Raw genomic sequence first — 20,420 nt, 5'->3', positions numbered from 1 at the left:
ATATATATATATATATATATATATATATATATATATATATATATATATATATATATATATTACACCCCTTTATACCTAAAGACAGATGACAACTTGATAATGACTTAAAGAGGAGCTGTTAGGTATAAGGTCTAAGAGAAAATAAACACATATATCAGTAGCTAAAGATTGGCTGTACTTACATTACATATGCATTTCACTGTCCACGTTTGGATTTCACAGAATTTGTATATAGTATATGCAGAGATAGATGCTCCTGACAGCTCATGGCAGGCTCCATGTTTTTCTGCCAAATGTGTCGTCATGTCCTGCCTGCTTCCTGATCACAGAGGAGCTCGTACAGAATAACACAGTGTGCAGTGAATATTAATGAGCCATGTGGCTAGGAACAATAGCTGACTCCTGCAGTGTACTCTGCCCCGAGATTTATCAGTGCTTCGCGCTGGACTGATTAGAAAGCTGCTGTAACGTCTCATTAGCAGCCGAGGGGAGGGCCCCAGAATGCTTTGCAGTTTACTATGCGGCTTGCGTCCTTATGGGTCTATAACAGCCTTTAAGATAAGCACACATCAAAGGTAACTGAGATTTTTATCTTCACTAATGGCTTTCTGGCTTCCTTCTAAACTGTTTAACACAGGAGAATAGAGGTTTAAATTAGCTTCTGCAGCCTGACAGTTACTCTTTAATAATAAAGATACAAAATTTCTGACACATGCTGTTTGCTCTGAGGGCTAGAAAGCCATAGAAGGAGAATGGGGTGGGATCTGAGCAGGACTGTGCAGCTTACCATCTTGGAACTTTACATCAGCTCAGTTTGAGCCGATTGGTCTGTTTTTAGAAGGCTAAGAGGAATAATTACTACCTCTGATGCTACTTAAGCAGGCCATACACTCGTTAGATCAGCAGCAGATAGATCTCTGATCTATCTGATGTGTTTAGGAAAATTTTTTTACTAGGAACAGATTTCCAATAGATTTCAGTATGAAATCTATTGAAAATCGATCTGAGGCATTTTTTTGCAATCAGATTTCCATTAGGTCCAATGCAAAATGATAAGCCATCTCAACAGATTTTCCTAGATTTTCCAGCATGTCAGATTAATTAAAAATCGATCGAAATAGACCGCAAATCGATCGATTGGTCAATCGATTTGTGATCGGTTGATCGATCGGCCGATAATTGGCTCAGTGTATGGGCACAAATGTTTTTGTGGGGGGTACATTTATACAGACTCTATAGTGCTACTAAGAGAGGAGTCTTTTCAATAAGGTTGTGCATTAATTAATTTTTCTACTGAAAATACATTTTGTCTCTATATTAAATAATTGTTCTGCACCTCTGATTTTTTTCTTTTAAATATTTTTTAAATCTTAAAGGAGTGCACCTATTATTATTATTATTATGTATTTTTACTAGACTATGTCTTGGCTTCCTCTCACTTAGCAATCCTATACATACTTTTTATAGGTTTTATGTAGTTAGTTCATAACTGGCCAGTAGGGAACACAAGACCATTCCTTGCACAAAGGTAAAAAAAAAAAAAAAATTGTTATTGCCTGAAGTTACACTTTAAACTGGAAAAGTAGTTTACATTATTTTCACTGTATGTTACAGATTGAAATCTGTGCACTTTCTTTTTTTATCAGGATGCTCATTTGATTGTCACACCAGAAGATGGTATCTATGGCTGGAGGTTTACTAGAAAAGCCATTTTACCTTATCTTGAAGATATTCCAGATCCCAGTGTCAACTGGATTCCATGCACTGACCCCAAAAGGTATTACCATTAGATTTGTATCTGTTGGTAACAGAAAATATTTGACTTGTGCAGAGGATAGAATTTGCTAACAACAATTTTGCATATGGAATGTACAAATAGCAGTATAAGACATAATGAAGTTTGTCAAGTGTTTATCTATGATAATTCACCAGGAAAGCAAATTTCACTTGTGTTGAAGACATCAAAACCCAATGTCCTCGTACATTCTCTAAAAAGTACAAACATGCGCTTCAGACCTGTTAGCACTTGAAAACAAAACTCAATGAATCTATGATTATTGTTATGACATTAACTTTATATGTACTGTATACCCTAAATAATAGTAATAATAATAGTTCTTATTGTTGTTGTTCTCTGATCTGTAGCCTACATTTGTTCTAAAAAAGTGGCCATACATCTAATTCTATTGATTCAGATAAAAATTGGTGCTGCAATATGTTCGTCCTATCGATGATTCTATCAATTTTGGGAAAACCGGTCAAATGCATCAATCAAGCATGCTGGAAAACATTGGTCAAAAGTGTGCGTCAGTAGTCATTTGATTTTATGATGACTGATATACATGACAGACAAACCCATGACCCTTACTAGAGCTGTACTGCTTGATGCTCTGACAAACCCATAACCTTACTAGAGCTGTACTGCTTGACGTTCTGAAATCCTGCATGGGTGTCAGAACCTGCTGCTACTCTCCCTGCCAGGTGAATAATTACCCATTCATCAGATCACACTACTGATTTGAAATATGCTGAAGTGCTACTTCTTATCTTCAAGCCAACCCCCCCCCCATCCAGAGAAGCAATAATAGCATAGATGCAGTGGCACATCACTCACCTGCTCTCAGCAGGTTAGTTATGGGATCACCAGCCATACATCCTGCTTCCCCTCTGACTACAGCAGTGCCTCGTGTGACCCGGCAGCAGGTACAAACAGGTCACCTGAGGTTCTGCTCTGCTGTAGCCATGGAACCAGGACGCTGGACGGGTGGCTGGAGTTCCCATTGCTGTAAAGCTGAAAGTAGGTGAGTGACGCGGTGATGCATCTATGCAATATTGTGCCTCTGCAGCATGGGGGGTTGGGGAAATGAAGCAGCACGCTTTATTTTTAAAGGGAGGGAGTGCAAGGAGGGGGACATTTGGGCAGGGTAGCCACCTCTTGCCGGCTCTTGCTAGCCGGCATAAGGTGGCTACCCTCCCCTAATGTCCCCTTTCTTGCACTCCCTCCTTTGAAAATAAAGCGTGCTGCTTCATTTCCCCAACCCTCCCTTCCCAGGGGCAACAGAGATGTGATATAGCATAGATGCAGCACTGCATCACTTACCAGCTCTCAGTGGGTCTAATTGCTGCCACCCTGAAACACACTGCTACATGGAAGAGCTGGCCCTGGGCAGATGGCAGGATTTATTCCAATACTTTTTTCACTAGCGCAGTGATCTGCAAACTTGGCTCTCCAGCTGTTAAGGAACTACAAGTCCCACAATGCATTGGGGGAGTCTGACAGTCACAGTCATGATTCATAAAGGCAAATGCATTGTGGGTCTTGTAGTTCTGGAGAGCCAAGTTTTCAGATCACTGCACTAGTGCAATATGCTTGAGAAAAATTTTGTGAATGTGAATTGACACTTTTGACTGGAAAAGCAATTTTGCACCAGATGTCAAATTTATGCCTAATCTGCATTTATTCAAGTAGAAAGTGTATGTTAAAACAAAAAATGTTTATACTGAAAAGTGGAAGTACATTGAATGTATTAGCAATTTAGTATATACTAGGGAATTATTACAATTCTGAGAAAGGCAACATTTTACATGTGCTTTAATACAAGATGGATATTTATTTGCATAGGTTTGGCCGAGCACCGGTACAGACAAGGCTGAGCTGTATGGCAAGAAAAAACTCTATTTATGTTGTTGCAAACATTGGAGATAAAAAATTGTGTGATGCAACAGATGTTGGATGCCCAGATGATGGGCAATATAACTATAACACTGCTGTTGTATATGACTCTGATGGGAAGTTAGTAGCACGTTATCACAAGGTATGTAATCGTTATAATTGTTATTACCGTACTTTACATTATGGAGTTTGCTTGCTTCCTTCCTGTGTCTGCAATGGAATATCTTTCACAAAGGAGCAGAGAGAAGCTGTTCTTATCTTTGCCCCAGAACTGGAGTATCCTAGTTTAAGGATGTTAGTGCGGAGACACACAAGAGTATTTGGGATGTGGGAGCAGAGGGGAGTAAGCATCCTAGTAGGTATGAGGCCAAGGCTTTTCTGATGAAGCTACTTCCCAATCAGTAGCTGATATCCCCTTTCCCGTGAGAAATATTTTCCTTTTCTCAAACGGATCATCAGGGGGCTCTGTATGGCTGATATTCTGGTGAACCCCCTCCCACAGTGTGATGTCAGGACCATGGTTCTGACATCACACTGTGGGAGCCTTATTGCATTGTGGGAAATAACAGCTGTTTACATCTCCAATTGCCAAAAAAGCAAGCAGCATCTCCTTCCATTTACATCACTTGCCAGCAGTAAAAATGTCACCATGTGATAAATGTTACAATGTAAATCAGGGAGAGGAAAGATTTTACAATGGGCAAACACTGACTAAAGCATTTATACATGATTATTGTAAAAATGAAGCACTTTTTCATTGCATTATTTTCACTGGAGTTCCTCTTTAAAGAACAAGCGACACCCATGCTAACCTAGAAATAAAAAACACATATATAACTAGATAAATACTACTTCTACTTACATAACAGATGTATTGTGCTATCCACGTAATGATTCCTGTGAATTTTATAAAGGAAAAGCAGAAAATCCTATTCTAGGCAGTGGCCATCTTGCCAAGCTAATGCTGACATCATATCCTCCCTGAATCTTGTTTTCCCCCCTCCCTTCTCTTGCTCATTGTGTATTCATTAGCTGCCCTCCTCCCAGAGCCATCCAATCACTGAGTCACCTCAGCCTTGCATGTAAACACCAGTGATCAGCTAAGCAGGGAAATAAATGGAAGAGGAGGAATATATTATAGATAAAAAGAACTCCCAGCATTCAACTTTTTGGCACTGTTTGGCACTAGGGCCAGTGCTCCTAAAGTATGTGATAACTCCAAACCATAACAGCAGAAACAGTTTTGAATGCAGGATTAGCATCTTTTTCACTTAATACACTGAGACCAGTTGATGTTGAAATTTGATTTTTATGGTGACAATACCGCTTTAAGCTAGGAATAAAAAAATAATTTTTACTTGCCTGGGGCTTCTACCAGCCCCCTGCAGCTGTCCCGTTCCCTTGCAGTCACTCACGTAGCCTCTGGTCCCCTGCCGCCAGCTGACAGGGAGTCGGCGGGCTTTCTGCACCTGTGCAGGCCTGACCACGCGTATCCTTTTTCATGTTCCTGTCCTCAATGGCACCCTGCACAGACGCAGGATGCTATTGCGAATGGGAACATGCAGAAAAATTTGTGTTGGGCCTGTCAGCGAAAACAAAACGAGCTGGCGGCAGGGGACCGGAGGCTCCGTGAGCGACTGAGAGGGCATAGGACAGCTGGAGGGGGCTGGTAGAAGCCCCAGGAAAGTAAAATTTATTTTTTTATTTCTGGCTTAAGTGTGCCTTTAAAAGCAGACCACAATCTTACACAGCACACAGTGAAAAGTCTTGATTTCACATACTGTTGTGAAATAAATGCACTGTACCTTACTGTACTCTGTGTTTGTTTAGCTAATTCAAAGGGTCCAATAAGCTCTGATCCGCAGCTGTGAATGAGCATGCCCAGGCTTTTTGCTTGTACAGGAAACACTAAGGCTTAATCCTTTCAGTGCTCCCAGGAAAGTGATTTCACCTTTTTATTTTTTATTTTAGTTTTTTTAAAGTACTTCCATGCATTGTAATGAAGAAATGTTTTTAGATGGTTATCATACTGTGGCTATTCTTTTAAAACAGAGAGGATGTTCTGAGTTTTGATTTTTTTTAAAAGACAACTGAAATGAGAAGTATATGGTGGCTCCCACATTTTTTTTTCTCCAGTTAAACAATACCAGTTCCCTGGTAGCCCTGCTGATCTATTTAGCTGCAGTAGTGTCTGAATGACACGAGAAACAAGCATGCAGCTATTCTTGTCAGATCTGACAATAATTTCAGAAACACCCGATCTGCTGCATGCTTGTTTAGGGTCTATGGCTAAAATTATTAGAGGCAGAAGTTCAGCAGGATAGCCAGGCAACTGGTATTGCTTAAAATGAAAAAAAAAATATGGCAGCCTTCATATCCCTCTCATTTCAGTTGTCCTTTAAGTTAGAATTCTAATTAGAATATATTTTATATTAAATATTTGTGTTTATTCTTGCCTTACAGTATAATTTGTTTCTTGGGGAAGTCCAGTTCAATGTGCCCAGTAAACCAGAGTTGGTGACATTTGACACACCTTTTGGAAAATTTGGCATTTTCATTTGCTTTGATTTACTGTTTTATGATCCAGCTGTTGCTTTGGTAGTCCAGCATAATGTGGACACAGTTCTGTTCCCCACTGCATGGATGAACCTCCTCCCTCATCTGACTGCTATAGAATTCCACTCTGCATGGGCCATGGGAATGGGTGTAAACCTGCTGTCTGCAAATACACATAATACAAGCATGCGTATGACAGGTAAGAAAAACTTACAAATCAACTTTTAGCAAAGCACAGTTAGTTTTTTCCGCTCAATCGATTTTGCTGCTCGATTCTCTGCTTGATTCTTTTATCTATCGCTTGTCTTTCTTATCTTTTTCCATTCACTTCTATCTGGAATCAAGCGGCAGAACGATTGAACGGGAGATCGGATGTGCCGGAAATTATCTATCTAACCATTTAATCGCCTAAAAAATCTTTTCTGATGGCCACAGAAGCAATTGGTCGTCCCCATTAACAGCTAAATTCCTGCTAACCAATCAATGGGTTTGATCCGAAAAACAGATCGATTCCATTAATCTGATCAAAGTAGTTAGAGAGAATTCGGGCAATAATTAGAGATGGCCCGAATGGTTCGCATGTGAACTTATTCACGCAAACTTCGGTGGTTCGCGTTTACGGTGAACAGCAAACTTTATGCGCGTTCCACCCTCCCCCTATACTACATCATTAGGGTCAACTTTGACCCTCTACATCACAGTCAGCAGGCACAGGGTAGCCAATCAGGCTACACTCCCTCCTGGAGCCCCCCCCCTTATAAAACGCAGGCAGCGTCAGCCATTTCACTGACTCGTGTGGCTGCAGTAATTAGAGAAGGGAGAGAACCTTGCTGCTGATTTTTTTGTGAGTGTGTGTGTCCCACAGACACTTGTGTTGCATATGCAGCCTTAGTAAATCCTACTGTGCCACTGCCAGGCCCAGCACATTCAGTGACTACCTGTGTGTGTGACAGGCAGCTGCACATTTGTAATACCAACCACTGCATACCAACTTGTTGTTCAGTGCACCTACCTACCTACGTGAGCGCACGCAGTGTCACTGCACCTGTTCACGGTACCTGTGTGTGTGTGTGACAGGTGCACATTTGTAATACTAATCACTGCATACCCACCTGTTGTTCAGTACACCTACCTACCTACGTGAGCGCACGCAGTGTTATACACCACCAGTCACTGCACCTGTTCACGGTGCCTGTGTGTGTGACAGCTGCAAATTTGTAATACCAGTCATTGCATAATTGTTTACAGTACCTGTGTGACCGCACGCTGTGTAATATACCAGTCTGTGCATACCTGTTAACTGCACCTGTGTGACAGCTGCACATTGTATTGTAATACCAGTCACTGCATACCTTTCACTGCACCTGTGTGACTGTATTATTCAAGTCAGTGCATACCTTTCACTTCATCCCCCCCAATATGGATAAAACAGGTAGAGGCAGACCCAGAGGCAGTCCACCTGGCAGGTCTGTTCGAGGTCGTGCTGACGTGATTTCGTGCAGCCCTGGACCACAGTACAGTGCTCAGAAAAAGGCGCGTCCCATAAACTCCCAAGATTGTCAGTACGTGCTTATTTAACACAGAACACCTCATCTTCCGCAGCCACCAGCGCTACTACAAGCACCACATCCGCACTCAGTTGACACTTCGCAGGAGTTATTTGGTGGGGAATTAACTGATTCACAGACATTATTGTTACAACCAGATGAAGGTGCTAAGCAAGTTACACCACCTCATATGTCTGAGTTAGGCAACACTATGGACATAACGTGTGAGGAGGATGATGATGATGATGAAGTACCTGCTGTTGGTGCAGATTATGAGGTGTCTGAGGCAAATCGAAGCTGGGGAGGATGATTATGATGATACAGATGCCACGTGGGATCCTAAGAGACAAGATGACCACAGAGGCGCTAAACCTGTCCTACACAATATGGATAAAACAGGTAGAGGCAGACCCAGAGGCAATCCACCTGGCAGGTCTGTTCGAGGTCGTGCTGACGTGATTTCGTGCAGCCCTGGACCACAGTACAGTGCTCAGAAAAAGGCGCGTCCCATAAACTCCCAAGATTGTCAGTACGTGCTTATTTAACACAGAACACCTCATCTTCCGCAGCCACCAGCGCTACTACAAGCACCACATCCGCACTCAGTTGACACTTCGCAGGAGTTATTTGGTGGGGAATTAACTGATTCACAGACATTATTGTTACAACCAGATGAAGGTGCTAAGCAAGTTACACCACCTCATATGTCTGAGTTAGGCAACACTATGGACATAACGTGTGAGGAGGATGATGATGATGAAGTACCTGCTGTTGGTGCAGATTATGAGGTGTCTGAGGCAAATTGAAGCTGGGGAGAATGATTATGATGATACAGATGCCACGTGGGATCCTAAGAGACAAGATGACCACAGAGGCGCTAAACCCGTCCTACACGAGCTACTGTTTGTGATCCCCTTCTATTGCCTGAGGAAGCGGGCTTTGCCTGCGAAACGCATCGCACCTTTGGGGTATTTATAAATAAATGTTTTGATGCTTGTCAGACAGGTGTTACGTGTCTGCTTTCGGGAGGTTAGTCCACCGCTACCTCCACAGCATTTTTATAACTTTTAACATATGGTTTTTTTCTGCTGGCGCCTCTGTTCCGTTATCTACATATCAAGTCCACCCCTGGTGGAGGGGTGCTAAGCCCTACCTATCCTGTACTACAGAGAGCGACTTTTTAATCCTGAGTGAGGACAGGACTAATCTCCTCACCTGCCTACACAGTGGTTGCCTTAGTGGTAACCCATGTTTGTGAGTATATTTACCTCACTTTATTAACATTCCACATTGTCCAGTGCATACTACACTATATTGGGCTCTCGGTATCCCTTTGTCTTATCTCTTTGCAAGATGACCAAGGAAACAGTTCAGAGGGGGAGTCAGAGAGGAGTAGGAGGAGACGAGTTGTTGAAAGAAGCAGGGGGAGCTAGTCTTCAGAAACAGCTGGTGGCAGTGTCCGGCGCCATGTATCGCCACCTATGGACAGCCAGCCAACATGCCCTTCAACGTCAGCTGCTGATGCCACCATAATGCCATCACCCCAGGGGGGCTCAGCAGTTTGGAAATGTTTTAGTGTGTCTGCCTTGGATCAGAGCAATGCCATCTGTTCTCTATGCCGCCAAAAAATGAGCCGTCGAAAGACCAACAGCCACGCAGGGACAACTGCCTTACGAAGGCACATGGAGAAAAGGCACAAACTGCAATGGGAAGAGCACCAGAGAAAAAGCAGCACACAAAAGCAAAGCCACCCTCCTTCTCCTCCTTCAGGTGCATTATCTTCATCCGCTTTCTCCCTTGCACCTTCACAATCACAGCCACCCTCCTCCACTCCGCCTCTCACCTTGAGCGGTTCCCGCACCTCTGCCCATAGCAGCAGCCAGGTGTCCATGAGGGAAATCTTTGAGCAGAAGAAGCCAATGTCTTCCAGTCACCCCCTTGCCCGGCGTCTGCCAGCTGACTTGGCGGAACTGTTAGCTCGCCAGCTGTTACCATACCAGCTGGTGGACTCTGAGGCCTTCTGAAAATTTGTGGCCATTGGGACACTGCAGTGGAAGATACCAGGGCGCAATTATTTCTCAAAAAAGGCGATACCCAAACTGTACCATGAAGTTAAAAGGCAAGTGGTGTCATCTCTGGCACACAGCGTTGGGTCAAGGGTCCATCTGACCACGGATGCCTGGTCTGCCAAGCACGCTCAGGGCAGGTACATTACTTACACAGCCCATTGGGTCAACCTGGTGACCGATGGCAAGCAGGGAGTACGTGGTTGTGCAGCGGACCTAGTTGTGACACCTCCACGGCTTGCAGGCAGGCCTGCTGCCACCTTTCCTCCTCCTGCTACATCCTCTTCACTGTCATCCTCCTCCTTGGCTGAGTGGCAGTTCAACTCTACTGGTGCTGCGATCTCCTCTCCAGCTACACAGCCCCAGCTCCCCAGGGCCTATGCTGCATGCCAGGTACGACGGTGTCACACCATCTTAGACATGTCTTGCCTCAAAGCGGAGAGTCACACTGGAGCAGCTCTGCTGGCTGCTCTCAACAAACAGGTGGATCAGTGGCTGACCCCGCATCAACTGGAGATCGGCAACGTGGTGTGTGAAAACGGCAGCAATCTTCTTTCGGCTTTGAATTTGGGAAAGTTGACACATGTACCCTGCATGGCACATGTGCTGAATCTCATAATTCAGAGATTTGTGTCTAAGTACACAGGCTTACAGGACATCCTAAAGCAGTCCAGGAAGGTGTGTGGGCATTTCAGGCGGTCTTACACGGCCATGGCACACTTTGCCGATATTCAGCGGAGAAACAACTTTCCGGTGAGTTGATTGATTTGTGATAGCCCGACTCGCTGGAATTCGACCCTCCTGATGTTCAACCGCCTGCTACAACAGGAGAAAGCCGTCAAACAGTATCTCTACAACTACAGTCAAAGGACACACTCTGGGGAGATGGGGATGTTCTGGCCGAAATACTGGACACTCATGCGAAATGCCTGCAGGCTCATGCGGCCGTTTGAGGAGGTGACAAACCTGGTGAGGTGCAGTGAAGGCACCATCAGTGACTCGATTCCTCAGCACCTGCGGCGGCACAGAGGGGGAGGAGGAAGAGTCGTGTGGGAAAGAGAAGTCAGATGATGAGAAAGGTGTTGTTTTGGAGGAGGAGGCGGAAGAACAACTGCAGCAGGCGTCGCAGGGGGCTTGTGTTGCTCAACTTTCCCATGGTATTTTTCGTGGCTGGGGGAGAGGAGGAGAACTATGCTGACATCACTGAGGAAGAGCAAGAGGAGATCGATAGTACGTTTGCATCCAACTTTGTGCAGATGGCGTCTTTCATGCTGTCCAGCCTGTTGAGGGACCCCCGTATTAAAAAAAACTAAAGGGGAATGAGCTGTACTTGGTGGCCACGCTACTAGACCCTCGGTATAAGCACAAAGTGGCGGAGATGTTTCCAAATCACCAGAAGGCAGAAAGGATGCAGCACTTGCTGAACAAGCTGGCAACTATTTGCCGTGCGTTTAAGGGTGATCACAGCACAACGGAATAAAGGTACCACTGTCAGTAATCCTTCTCCCACGTCCAGACAGGCAAGGACAGGACGCTCTAGCGATCTCATGGTGATGTCGGACAGGCGGACATTCTTTAGTCCAACGCCTCGCCTTAGCCCTTTCCGGATCCACCCTCCACCAACGCCCGGACTACCCGGCCTTAAGTGTGGATGTAGACACTGTGAGCAGTGATGAACCCTTGGACTACTGGGTGCGCAGGCTTGACCTGTGGACAGAGCTGTCACAATTTGCCATCCAACTTCTGTCTGGCTCTGCCTCGAGCGTCCTGTCAGAAAGGGCCTTCAGTGCAGCTGGAGGCATTTTCACTGAGAAGAGAAGTCGCCTAAGTCAAAAAAAAGTGTTCAGTACCTCACCTTTATCAAAATGAACGAGGCATGGATCCCGGAGGGCTACTGCCTGCCCGAAGACTAAGTCAGTCCCCATGCACAGCATCTCTGCCTGCACGCTGTGTGACTGCCTGCCCCAAGACTAATGCTTCATACACACTGAGATAAAAGATGAGATAAAAGTATTTGGAAAAGGCAAGATCACAGACCAATTTTACCCCCTTCCATGTAGTATGAGAGCCATACTCTACACAGTCTATTCTGTGGAGCTGCACTCCCCATCAGATAAAATCTTTGCAAGATGCCGCACACAAAGATGCCCGTACACACTCAAAAGATCATTATCTGCAAAAGATCTGTTCCTGCAAAAGATCCATTCCTGCAAAATGCATTCACAGTCTATGATATCTGCAGATCTGTTAGCGCCGCTACCCCGCCTCCTCTGTATCGGCACTACCCGCCCACGTCCCTTCCCTCCCGCTGATTGGAGGGAAGGGACGCAGGCGAGTAGCGCCGATACAGAGGAGGCGGGGGAGCGGGGCTGACAGACACGCATAGGTAAACATTGTGCTGGCGACACGCTGCATGTCGCTAGCACGGCGGAGGGGGCAGCAGATCGCAGGGGGGTCCTGGGGGCACACCATAGGGCAACAGAGGCTGGTGATAGTGTGCACATCCAGCCTCTGTGCCCCACTAATATAATTAAATCCCACCTCGGGTTCTCTTTAAAGAGACTCTGTAACAACAAAAACCTCCCCTGGGGGGTACTTACCTCGGGTGGGGGAAGCCTCCGGATCCTAATGAGGCTTCCCACGCCGTCCTCTGTCCCACGGGGGTCTCGCTGCAGCCCTCCGAACAGCCGGCGACAGAGCCGACTGTAGCTTCAATATTTACCTTTGCTGGCTCCAGCGGGGGCGCTGTGGCGGCTTTCGGCATGGAAATAGACGGAAATACCCGATCTCCGTCGGGTCCGCTCTACTGCGCAGGCGCCGGAAACTTGCACCTGCGCAGTAGAGCAGACCCGACGGCGATCGGGTATTTCCGCCTACTTCGGAGCCGACAGCCGTCAGAGCGCCTGCGCAGGAGCCAGGAAGGTAAATATTACGTCACCGCTGCACGGAGGGCTGCAGCGAGACCCCTGACGGATGGAGGACGGCGTGGGAAGCCTCATTAGGATCCGGAGGCTTCCCCCACCCGAGGGGAGTACCCCCTAGGGGACGTTTTGTCGTTACAGTTCCTCTTTAAGGCCACTGCTAGCAGCGGCCACTATAATAATTTTTCTGGTGCGTGTACATCCCTGCCTTATTTTTTTGGCTGCACTGCAGCTGCAACAACAAAACAAAAGGCATGTACATGTGTCAATTCCCCTTCATGATCGTTACCTTGCCGCGGTGAAGAGGCTTCCGTATCACAATGAAGCAATGACCGCCAGCTATATGAGTGTCTCGGGGTGGGGGTTTCACCCAAGATAATAAGGTCGTTGCTTCATTGTGGACAGACCAAATTCGATCAGCTGGACAGTCACTGTTGTTCTGTCATTGAGCTACCTCAGCCCGGCGACCATATGGGCTTGAAAACCGCCATGGCCTACACTCTCGCCATGGTGCGCACCAGTCCAGCACGGCCGTCACTACACAAACAGCTTTGTGCGGTGCGTTACACACTGAGTTTGGTGTGTCAGTGTGAAGCAGTACGCTAATTCCGCTCCCTGATTGATGTATACACATGCAAGATGTTTTAAAGCACTTTAAGCCTCCAATTTAGCATGCAATGTGATTTCTGCCCTTAAAGAGACACTGAAGCGAAAAAAAATTATGATATTATGATTTGTATGTGTAGTACAGCTAAGAAATAAAACATTAAGATCAGATACATCAGTCTAATTGTTTCCAGTACAGGAAGAGTTAAGAACCTCCAGTTGTTATCTCTATGCAAACAAGCCATTAACTCTCCGACTAGTTGTGGAGAGGGCTGTTATCTGACTTTTATTATCTCAACTGTAAGTGAACTGTTTACTTTTTCTCTGCTAGAGGAGAGGTCATTACTTCACAGACTGCTCTGAAAGACTCATTTTGAATGCTGAGTGTTGTGTAATCTGCACATAATATAGAATGATGCAATGTTAGAAAAAACACTATATACCTGAAAATAAAAGTATGAGAATATTTTCTTTGCTGCTAATAGTAATTATTCATAGTACACAACCAATTCACTATATCATATTTTTTTTTCGCTTCAGTGTCTCTTTAAAACACTGCTTTGCATCAAATCTATATTTTTCCCTGGGACTTTTGGCGTGTATCCCACTCCACCATGCAAAACTCAGATGTTAGACCCTGTGAAACATCTTTTCCATTACTTTTCTGGCCAGCATAAATGTTTCTAGTTTTCAAAGTTCGCATCCCCATTGAAGCCTACTGCGGTTCGCGGAGGTTCGCGAACCGAAAATCGGAGGTTCGAGCCATCTCTAGCAATAATGAGCTTGACTGATCAAAAATGATTGATCTGTGGTGTTATTGTTTATGGGCACCCTTATATTTGTTCCTTATTTTTTTTTTTTAAAAACTAATCTTTATGTAGTGAGATCAGACATATTTTTGGACATTGATGAAGTTTCAGTGGATGGATATGATTTGATTTTCTGACAATTAAACTATTGGTTGTGTAGAAAAATCAAAAGTTGTTTTTTATTCAAGTGAGAAATCTGATCCTATTTCCCATTTTTATCAATTTAAGTCCATCGGGATTGGCAGATTTTTATGAAAATACAATGTTGTAGGGTACATTAAATTTGTTGATTTGTAGACCCTAGCAATTTTTTTTTTGAAGTTTTCAATTTTTTTTCCATAATTTTGGAAAGATTGAAAACACGTGTGATATGTTGTTCAGATAAAAAAAAATGATTGTTATTCTTGAGTTGAAATGAAATATAAAAAATGTAATTGTGTATGGTCAACTTCACACATTCTCTTTACTGTGTCCTGAATTTGAAATCCCGCTTATGAAACCTAACCTCGTTCATTTATCATGACAAAGTTACTCTTGAATTCTTTCTTGTTTTTAGGAAGTGGAATTTTTTCCCCAAATGAAGTTGGACCATATTACTATAACATGAACACTGAAGAGGGGCATCTGCTAATATCTGTCCTGCAATCTAAACCGAGGAATTCATTGTCAAATTTCCCTATCTCATGGAACCAATATGCCTCTCATATTCGGAACCATCCTTCTGGCAACAACGTGTTCAATGGATACCTTTTTGATGATTTATACGCATTCACTGAAATCACAGATCTACAAGGGCGATACACAATCTGCCAAAACCACCTGTGCTGCCATTTAGAATATAGAATAGCAGGAGAAGACCGGGACGAGGTTTATGTGTTAGGTGTTTTTGATGGACTACATGTAGTTGAAGGAGTATACTATTTGCAGGTAATATACTTTTGATTTTTAAGCACTGATTACTTAACACAGCATCGGCTGTTAACCTGTTATGACTGAACTTGCAATCATGCGGGAGAAATGAATAAAGGATACCAACATAACTGAAACACCTGCATCTAGTTGGATACTTGTGGATTACAGAGAATATGTCTGGGTTTACATGGAGTTTGGGTGAGGTGCAGGCAGCTAGGGAAGTTGTACAATATTTGGATTTTCTGTTTTTGTCTTCTTTTTGTTTTGTTTTTTCGCTTGAATTTAGGATACCTCAACAGTTTTATATTTATCCCATCCCAATTCTAATCTTGCTAACCTGGCCAAAGGTAATCCAATACAACTTAATCCTGAAATGCGGAAAGGTTTTGGATAGGATAGAGCCTTACCAGTCCTTGGTCCTTCCTGTTGCCCGTGCGCCATCCCCTGTTGAAGTTGCAACTGGCTGGGTCTTCGGCACTGCTTGGGCAGCTTTCAGATGTATTTGTGTGTCCGAAGATGAGCGCATCCGTACTGCAGACCCCGGACTTGCACTGCGCAGTACTGATCCGCTCATCTTCAGAAAATACTCAGGGATATGAGTACTTTTGAAGGCTGCCCGAAGAGTGCTGAAGAACTGTTTGGTCTAGCAGGTCCAATAACTTCAATGGGGGATGGTGCAGGAAGGAGGAGCCGGGAATGCTCCATGGTATCCAGAGACTTTGCTGTACTTGATATGTATCAAACCTGAAGTTGGTACACTTTAAGTCACAAACTTGCTGCTGTATTTGTATACATTCCACTCCCAGACACATCTGTCCATACGATCTTAGTAAAGTCTGATGTCTTGAGTGGGAAATCATGCTACATCTATTTGTAGTAACTTGGCCTTTTCATTGCTTTGTATTGGTATGATACCAGTTTGATTCTGTTTACATAACAGTTGATAAGTTATCAAGATTGGCAGGCTTCAGATAGGAGGGGAAAACAAAGTTAAAGAGGAACTCCAGTGAAAATAATGTAATAAAAGTGCTTCATGTTTACAATAATTATGTATAAATGATTTAGTCAGTGTTTGCCCATTGTAAAATATTTTAAATCCCTGATTTATATTCTGACATTTATCACATGGTGACATTTTTACTGGTGGCAGGTGATGTAGCTGCTGCTTGCTGTTTTGGCAGTTGGAAACAGCTGTAAACAGCTATTTCCCACAATGCAATAGGGTTCTCAGACAGGAAACTGCCAAGAGTACGTATTTAGAATTTCTTTGTGGGAGGAGTTTCACCACAATATCAATCATACAGCGCCCCCTGATGGTCTGTTTGTGAAAAGGAATAGATTTCTCATGTAAAAGGGGGTATCAGCTACTGATTGGGATAAAGTTCAATTCTTGGTCGGAGTTTCTGTTTGAGAGAGGATATGTTTGTGTATAAAGCTGCAATAATATTTCTAGTCTCATATTTAAAAGTCTGTAATGACAAAACAGTTTCAGAAGTGTTTTGAATTAGTTATCTTTTTTTTTTTTTTTTTTTTTTTGCAGGTGTGCACATTGCTGAAATGTCAAAGCATGGATATAAGCTCATGTGGGGAATCTGTAGAGACAGCATCAACTAGATTTGAATCATTTTCTCTCAGTGGCAATTTCTCCACTTCTTTTGTTTTCCCAGAAGTTTTGCTGACAAACGTTGATTTGGCTCGTGGTATGTTTCAGGTATGTGTTCAGTTAATTGTTTACCTTTTTAAGCCATAGGGATATATAGCAATAGAATTAACATACTAACTGTTGATATATATAGAGACATAACTAAAAATAACATCTTTTGTCAAAGTCATTATAGGAATTCTAAATTTAGTCTAAAGTGCATGTGACCATGTGCAAAAATATGGCATGTCTCAGCACTTTGTCCTAAAGGTACCATGCCCCTGTGGTATGCTACAGCGACCTGAGTGTCCTTTCACTGTGCACAGCATCCCTGAGATCTTGTACAGTCCCTTAGCTCCCCAGGCCTCACAAAGTGTTCACAACATTTACATGGATTGTTGTACCCGTTTTTGTTACCTACAGCAATGTGTTCCAGCTATCCAGTTCTCCTTTAGCACAGGTTTCACACTCAAGGCCTGCAGGCCGAATTCATCCTGCCTCAGCATTTTATGTGACCCACAAGAGCTTCGTAGGCACATAATTGTAAGCAATGAAAGAAGGAAGACATGGAAAGCACCAACCAGTGCTGTAAACCTGCTTACAGCATACTGGAAGTTACAACATGGAGACAGCATGCCGTGACCAATGTATGTATGTGCATGTAAGTTTGTGCCTTCTGGGCATGCAGTCCCCAATCTCCCAATGTGATACCTATACCTATCCAGGTATGGGACACGTCTACAGTTGCGCATTGTTTGAAAGCACAGTGTATTTTCCCTTCCTATCCAAACCTTTAAAAGCTGCAAGCAAGTTTTCTTTTTACGTGAGCCGTTAGCTGTTTGGAACTGCCACCCCTCATCTGGCCACCTAGGCATTCTTCAACAGAAGAGTCAGTGGCCACATTCAGGTATTGCACTGGTAGTTTTAGGGTGCCCACCAGAGACTGTCCCCTGTTTAATCCTAATAAACAAGTAGGCCCGCAACTTAAGCTGAACACTCACCTGACGATGCAGGAAGAGGAATCACAGTGACTGGAACATGGCAGGTCACATTGCGGCGATTGCGGCATTTTGCACAGGAGTCGGCGGGGATCTTAAAGATCCGATCCGCCATAACGGCCATTACTGCCACGCATTGCAAAGTGTCATTTGTCTAATCGTGCATTCATACCCACATACGACAGCTCGATGCTCAAAAAATTGTCTGAAGAATAATGCACAAAATTGCGTGGTGGGTACGAGCCTACGTTTTAGAATTTGGCCCCTTATGTGATTGACTTTGACACACCTGTATAGTGCGGTTAAGGTTTCACTGTTCAGTAGCATCTGGAGAGTGCAGAGAGAGGACTCTTATTATTCACTCTTATGCAGCCAATGTTACCTTAAAGCAGTGATCTGCAAACTTGGCTCTCCAGCTGTTAAGGAACTACAAGTCCCACAATGCATTTGCCTTTATGATTCATGACTGTGGCTATCAGACTCCCGCAATGCATTGTGGGACTTGTAGTTCCTTAACAGCTGGAGAGCCAAGGTTGCAGATCACTGCCTTAAAGGAACAGAATCAGAATTTGTTTAGTTCGCCAAGCACAGTTGGGCTGTGCCCGGAATTGGATTTGGCACATTGATAGGCACAGAAATAGTCATACAACAGACAAGAGTAGTACAACAGAGCAAGAGTAATACAACAGGACATGAGTAATACAACAGGACATGAGAATACACATTAGAGGTAGAGCATTTTGGAACTAGCAGTGACCGCAGCGTGTGACAGCAGAAAACTCTAGCATGACCTAAGCAAGGCAGATAAAGCAGCCACAGCCGAGGTCAGATGTTAGTCTGCAGACGGCTACAGGGGGGGAGGGGGGATGGGGCGGTCAGTAGAAAGGGCAGAGTTCAAGAGTCTAATGGCAGTGGGGGAAAAAAAAGTGTTCATACGCCTAGTGTTTTTTGCAGGGATGGACCGGAACCTCCGACCTAGTTTGAGTCGCCTGAAAAAACTGTGACCAGGGTGCGAGTGGTCACCCACAATTTTCATTGCTCTGTTACGCAGTCTGGTGTTGTAGATGAGATCTAGAGGGGGAAGAGGTATCCCAATGATCCTCTCCGCTAAGCTGATAACCCTCTAAAGTTTGTATCTGTCACTGGTTGTGCAGCCAGCGAACCAGACCAGGATGGATGAGCAGACCTCAGAAGTTCTTGGGCCATGCCAAACTTCTTTAGTTGGCGAAGGAAGAAGAGTCTTTGCTGAGCCTTCTTCTGAGCTGTGGTGGTATTTGCCCTCCAGGTCAGGTCGTCAGAGATGGTTGTACCCAGAAGGCGGACACTGGGATCCCTAGCGACTTCGGTACACTCTATGTACATCGGGGGGGGGGATTATTGGCATACTTCCTGAAATCAATGACCATCTCCACGGTTTTGGCTGTGTTGAGAACCAGTCTATTCTCTCTACACCAATTGCAGACTCTGTCGACCTCCTGGCGGTAGGCCTGCTCGTCATTCTCACTAACAAGGCCAACAATTGTGGTATCGTCCGCAAATTTGATCATTTTGACAGAATCCGCAGTGGATGTGCAGTTATTCGTGTATAGAGAGAACAGGAATGGTGACAAGATGCAGCCCTGAGGGGCTCCAGTGTTGTTCACTCTGGGTCTGGAGGATATGTCGCCCAGCTTCACAACCTGGGACCTGTTCGAGAGAAAGTCTGTGATCCAGAGACGAAGAATTGGATGGACTTCCAGCTCCGTGAGATTGGCATGCAGAATACGGGGGCAGTTAGTGTTAAAGGCCGATCTGAAGTCCAGGAGAAGGATTGTAGCGTATGAGTTCGGCCTGTCTAGGTGGTCAGTGATAAACTCCAGGCAGATGTTGATAGCATCATCCGTGGACCTGTTTGCTCTGTACGCAAACTGGAGAGGGTCCAGTCGGTCTAAAATAGTGTTCTTGAGCAGAGACAGGAGCGCTTTTTCAAAGGTCTTCATGACGACTGATGTTAAGGCCACAGGCCTGAAGTTTTTTAGGTCTGAAACCCCTTGCTTTTTCAGGGTGGGAATGATGATGTATTCCTTGAAGCATGTAGGGACCTTCCCTTCGCTGAGGGAACTGGCATAGATAGAGGTGAGGACGGGGGCCAGCTGCCGTGAGCAGGACTTCAGACATGCAGGTGACAGGCCATCAGGGCCAGATGCTCTTCAAGGAAGACAGGAGGCGAAGAATGTCGGTCTCGGATACTGTCGGGTAAGGGCATGTGCTTGAGCTAGATTCAGTGCGTCTAGAAGCAGAGGAGGGGGAGGGCAAAAGGAGTTGACTGCCCCCCAGGGGTAGTCGGGACCTCAAACCTGCAATAAAAGTAGCTGAGTTCCTCGACTAGCTCGGATCAAGGAGTAGCCTGTTGGGGTGGGGGCTTATAGCTAGTGGAAGCCTTCAGGCCATTCCAGACAGCCCGAGGGTCGTTTGAGCGGAGATTGTTCTGAATCTTTTCAGCATATGACCATTTTGCAGCACGCAGTTCCCTGTTGAGGGAGTTCCTTGCCGACCTGAAGTCCTCCAGGGAGCCAGATTTATGAGCGGCTTCCTTGCGCTTCCGCAGTTGACAAAGCTTGTTTGAGAACCACGGTTTGTCGTTAGGGTAAATCTTGAAGGACCTGGTGGGTACACAGGATTCTTCACAGAAGCTGATATAGGATGAGACA

At 44.6% G+C, this 20,420-nt stretch overlaps 1 protein-coding gene and 1 long non-coding RNA gene across 2 annotated transcripts in view; one reads left to right on the top strand and one right to left on the bottom strand.

Annotated features, from left to right (window-relative positions):
• The window catches only part of LOC137503899 (pantetheinase-like), a 30,803-nt gene that overhangs the window by 5,129 nt on the left and 5,254 nt on the right, over positions 1–20,420 (top strand). Inside the window, exons 2-6 of the mRNA XM_068231577.1 lie at positions 1,647–1,777; positions 3,623–3,815; positions 6,137–6,428; positions 14,735–15,105; positions 16,631–16,801. Of these exons, the coding sequence (XP_068087678.1) occupies positions 1,647–1,777; positions 3,623–3,815; positions 6,137–6,428; positions 14,735–15,105; positions 16,631–16,801 (1,158 nt within the window). The remainder of the gene's footprint in view (positions 1–1,646; positions 1,778–3,622; positions 3,816–6,136; positions 6,429–14,734; positions 15,106–16,630; positions 16,802–20,420) is intronic.
• The window catches only part of LOC137503901 (uncharacterized), a 61,840-nt gene continuing 43,069 nt past the window's right edge, over positions 1,650–20,420 (bottom strand). Inside the window, exon 4 of the long non-coding RNA XR_011019372.1 lies at positions 1,650–1,798. This is a non-coding gene — a long non-coding RNA (uncharacterized lncRNA). The remainder of the gene's footprint in view (positions 1,799–20,420) is intronic.

Source organism: Hyperolius riggenbachi, chromosome 4 (assembly GCF_040937935.1).
Source record: "Hyperolius riggenbachi isolate aHypRig1 chromosome 4, aHypRig1.pri, whole genome shotgun sequence".
Classification (NCBI taxonomy): Eukaryota; Metazoa; Chordata; class Amphibia; order Anura; family Hyperoliidae; genus Hyperolius; species Hyperolius riggenbachi.
Note: the sequence above shows the minus strand (reverse complement) of the source record. Positions and strands in the feature narration are given on the sequence as shown.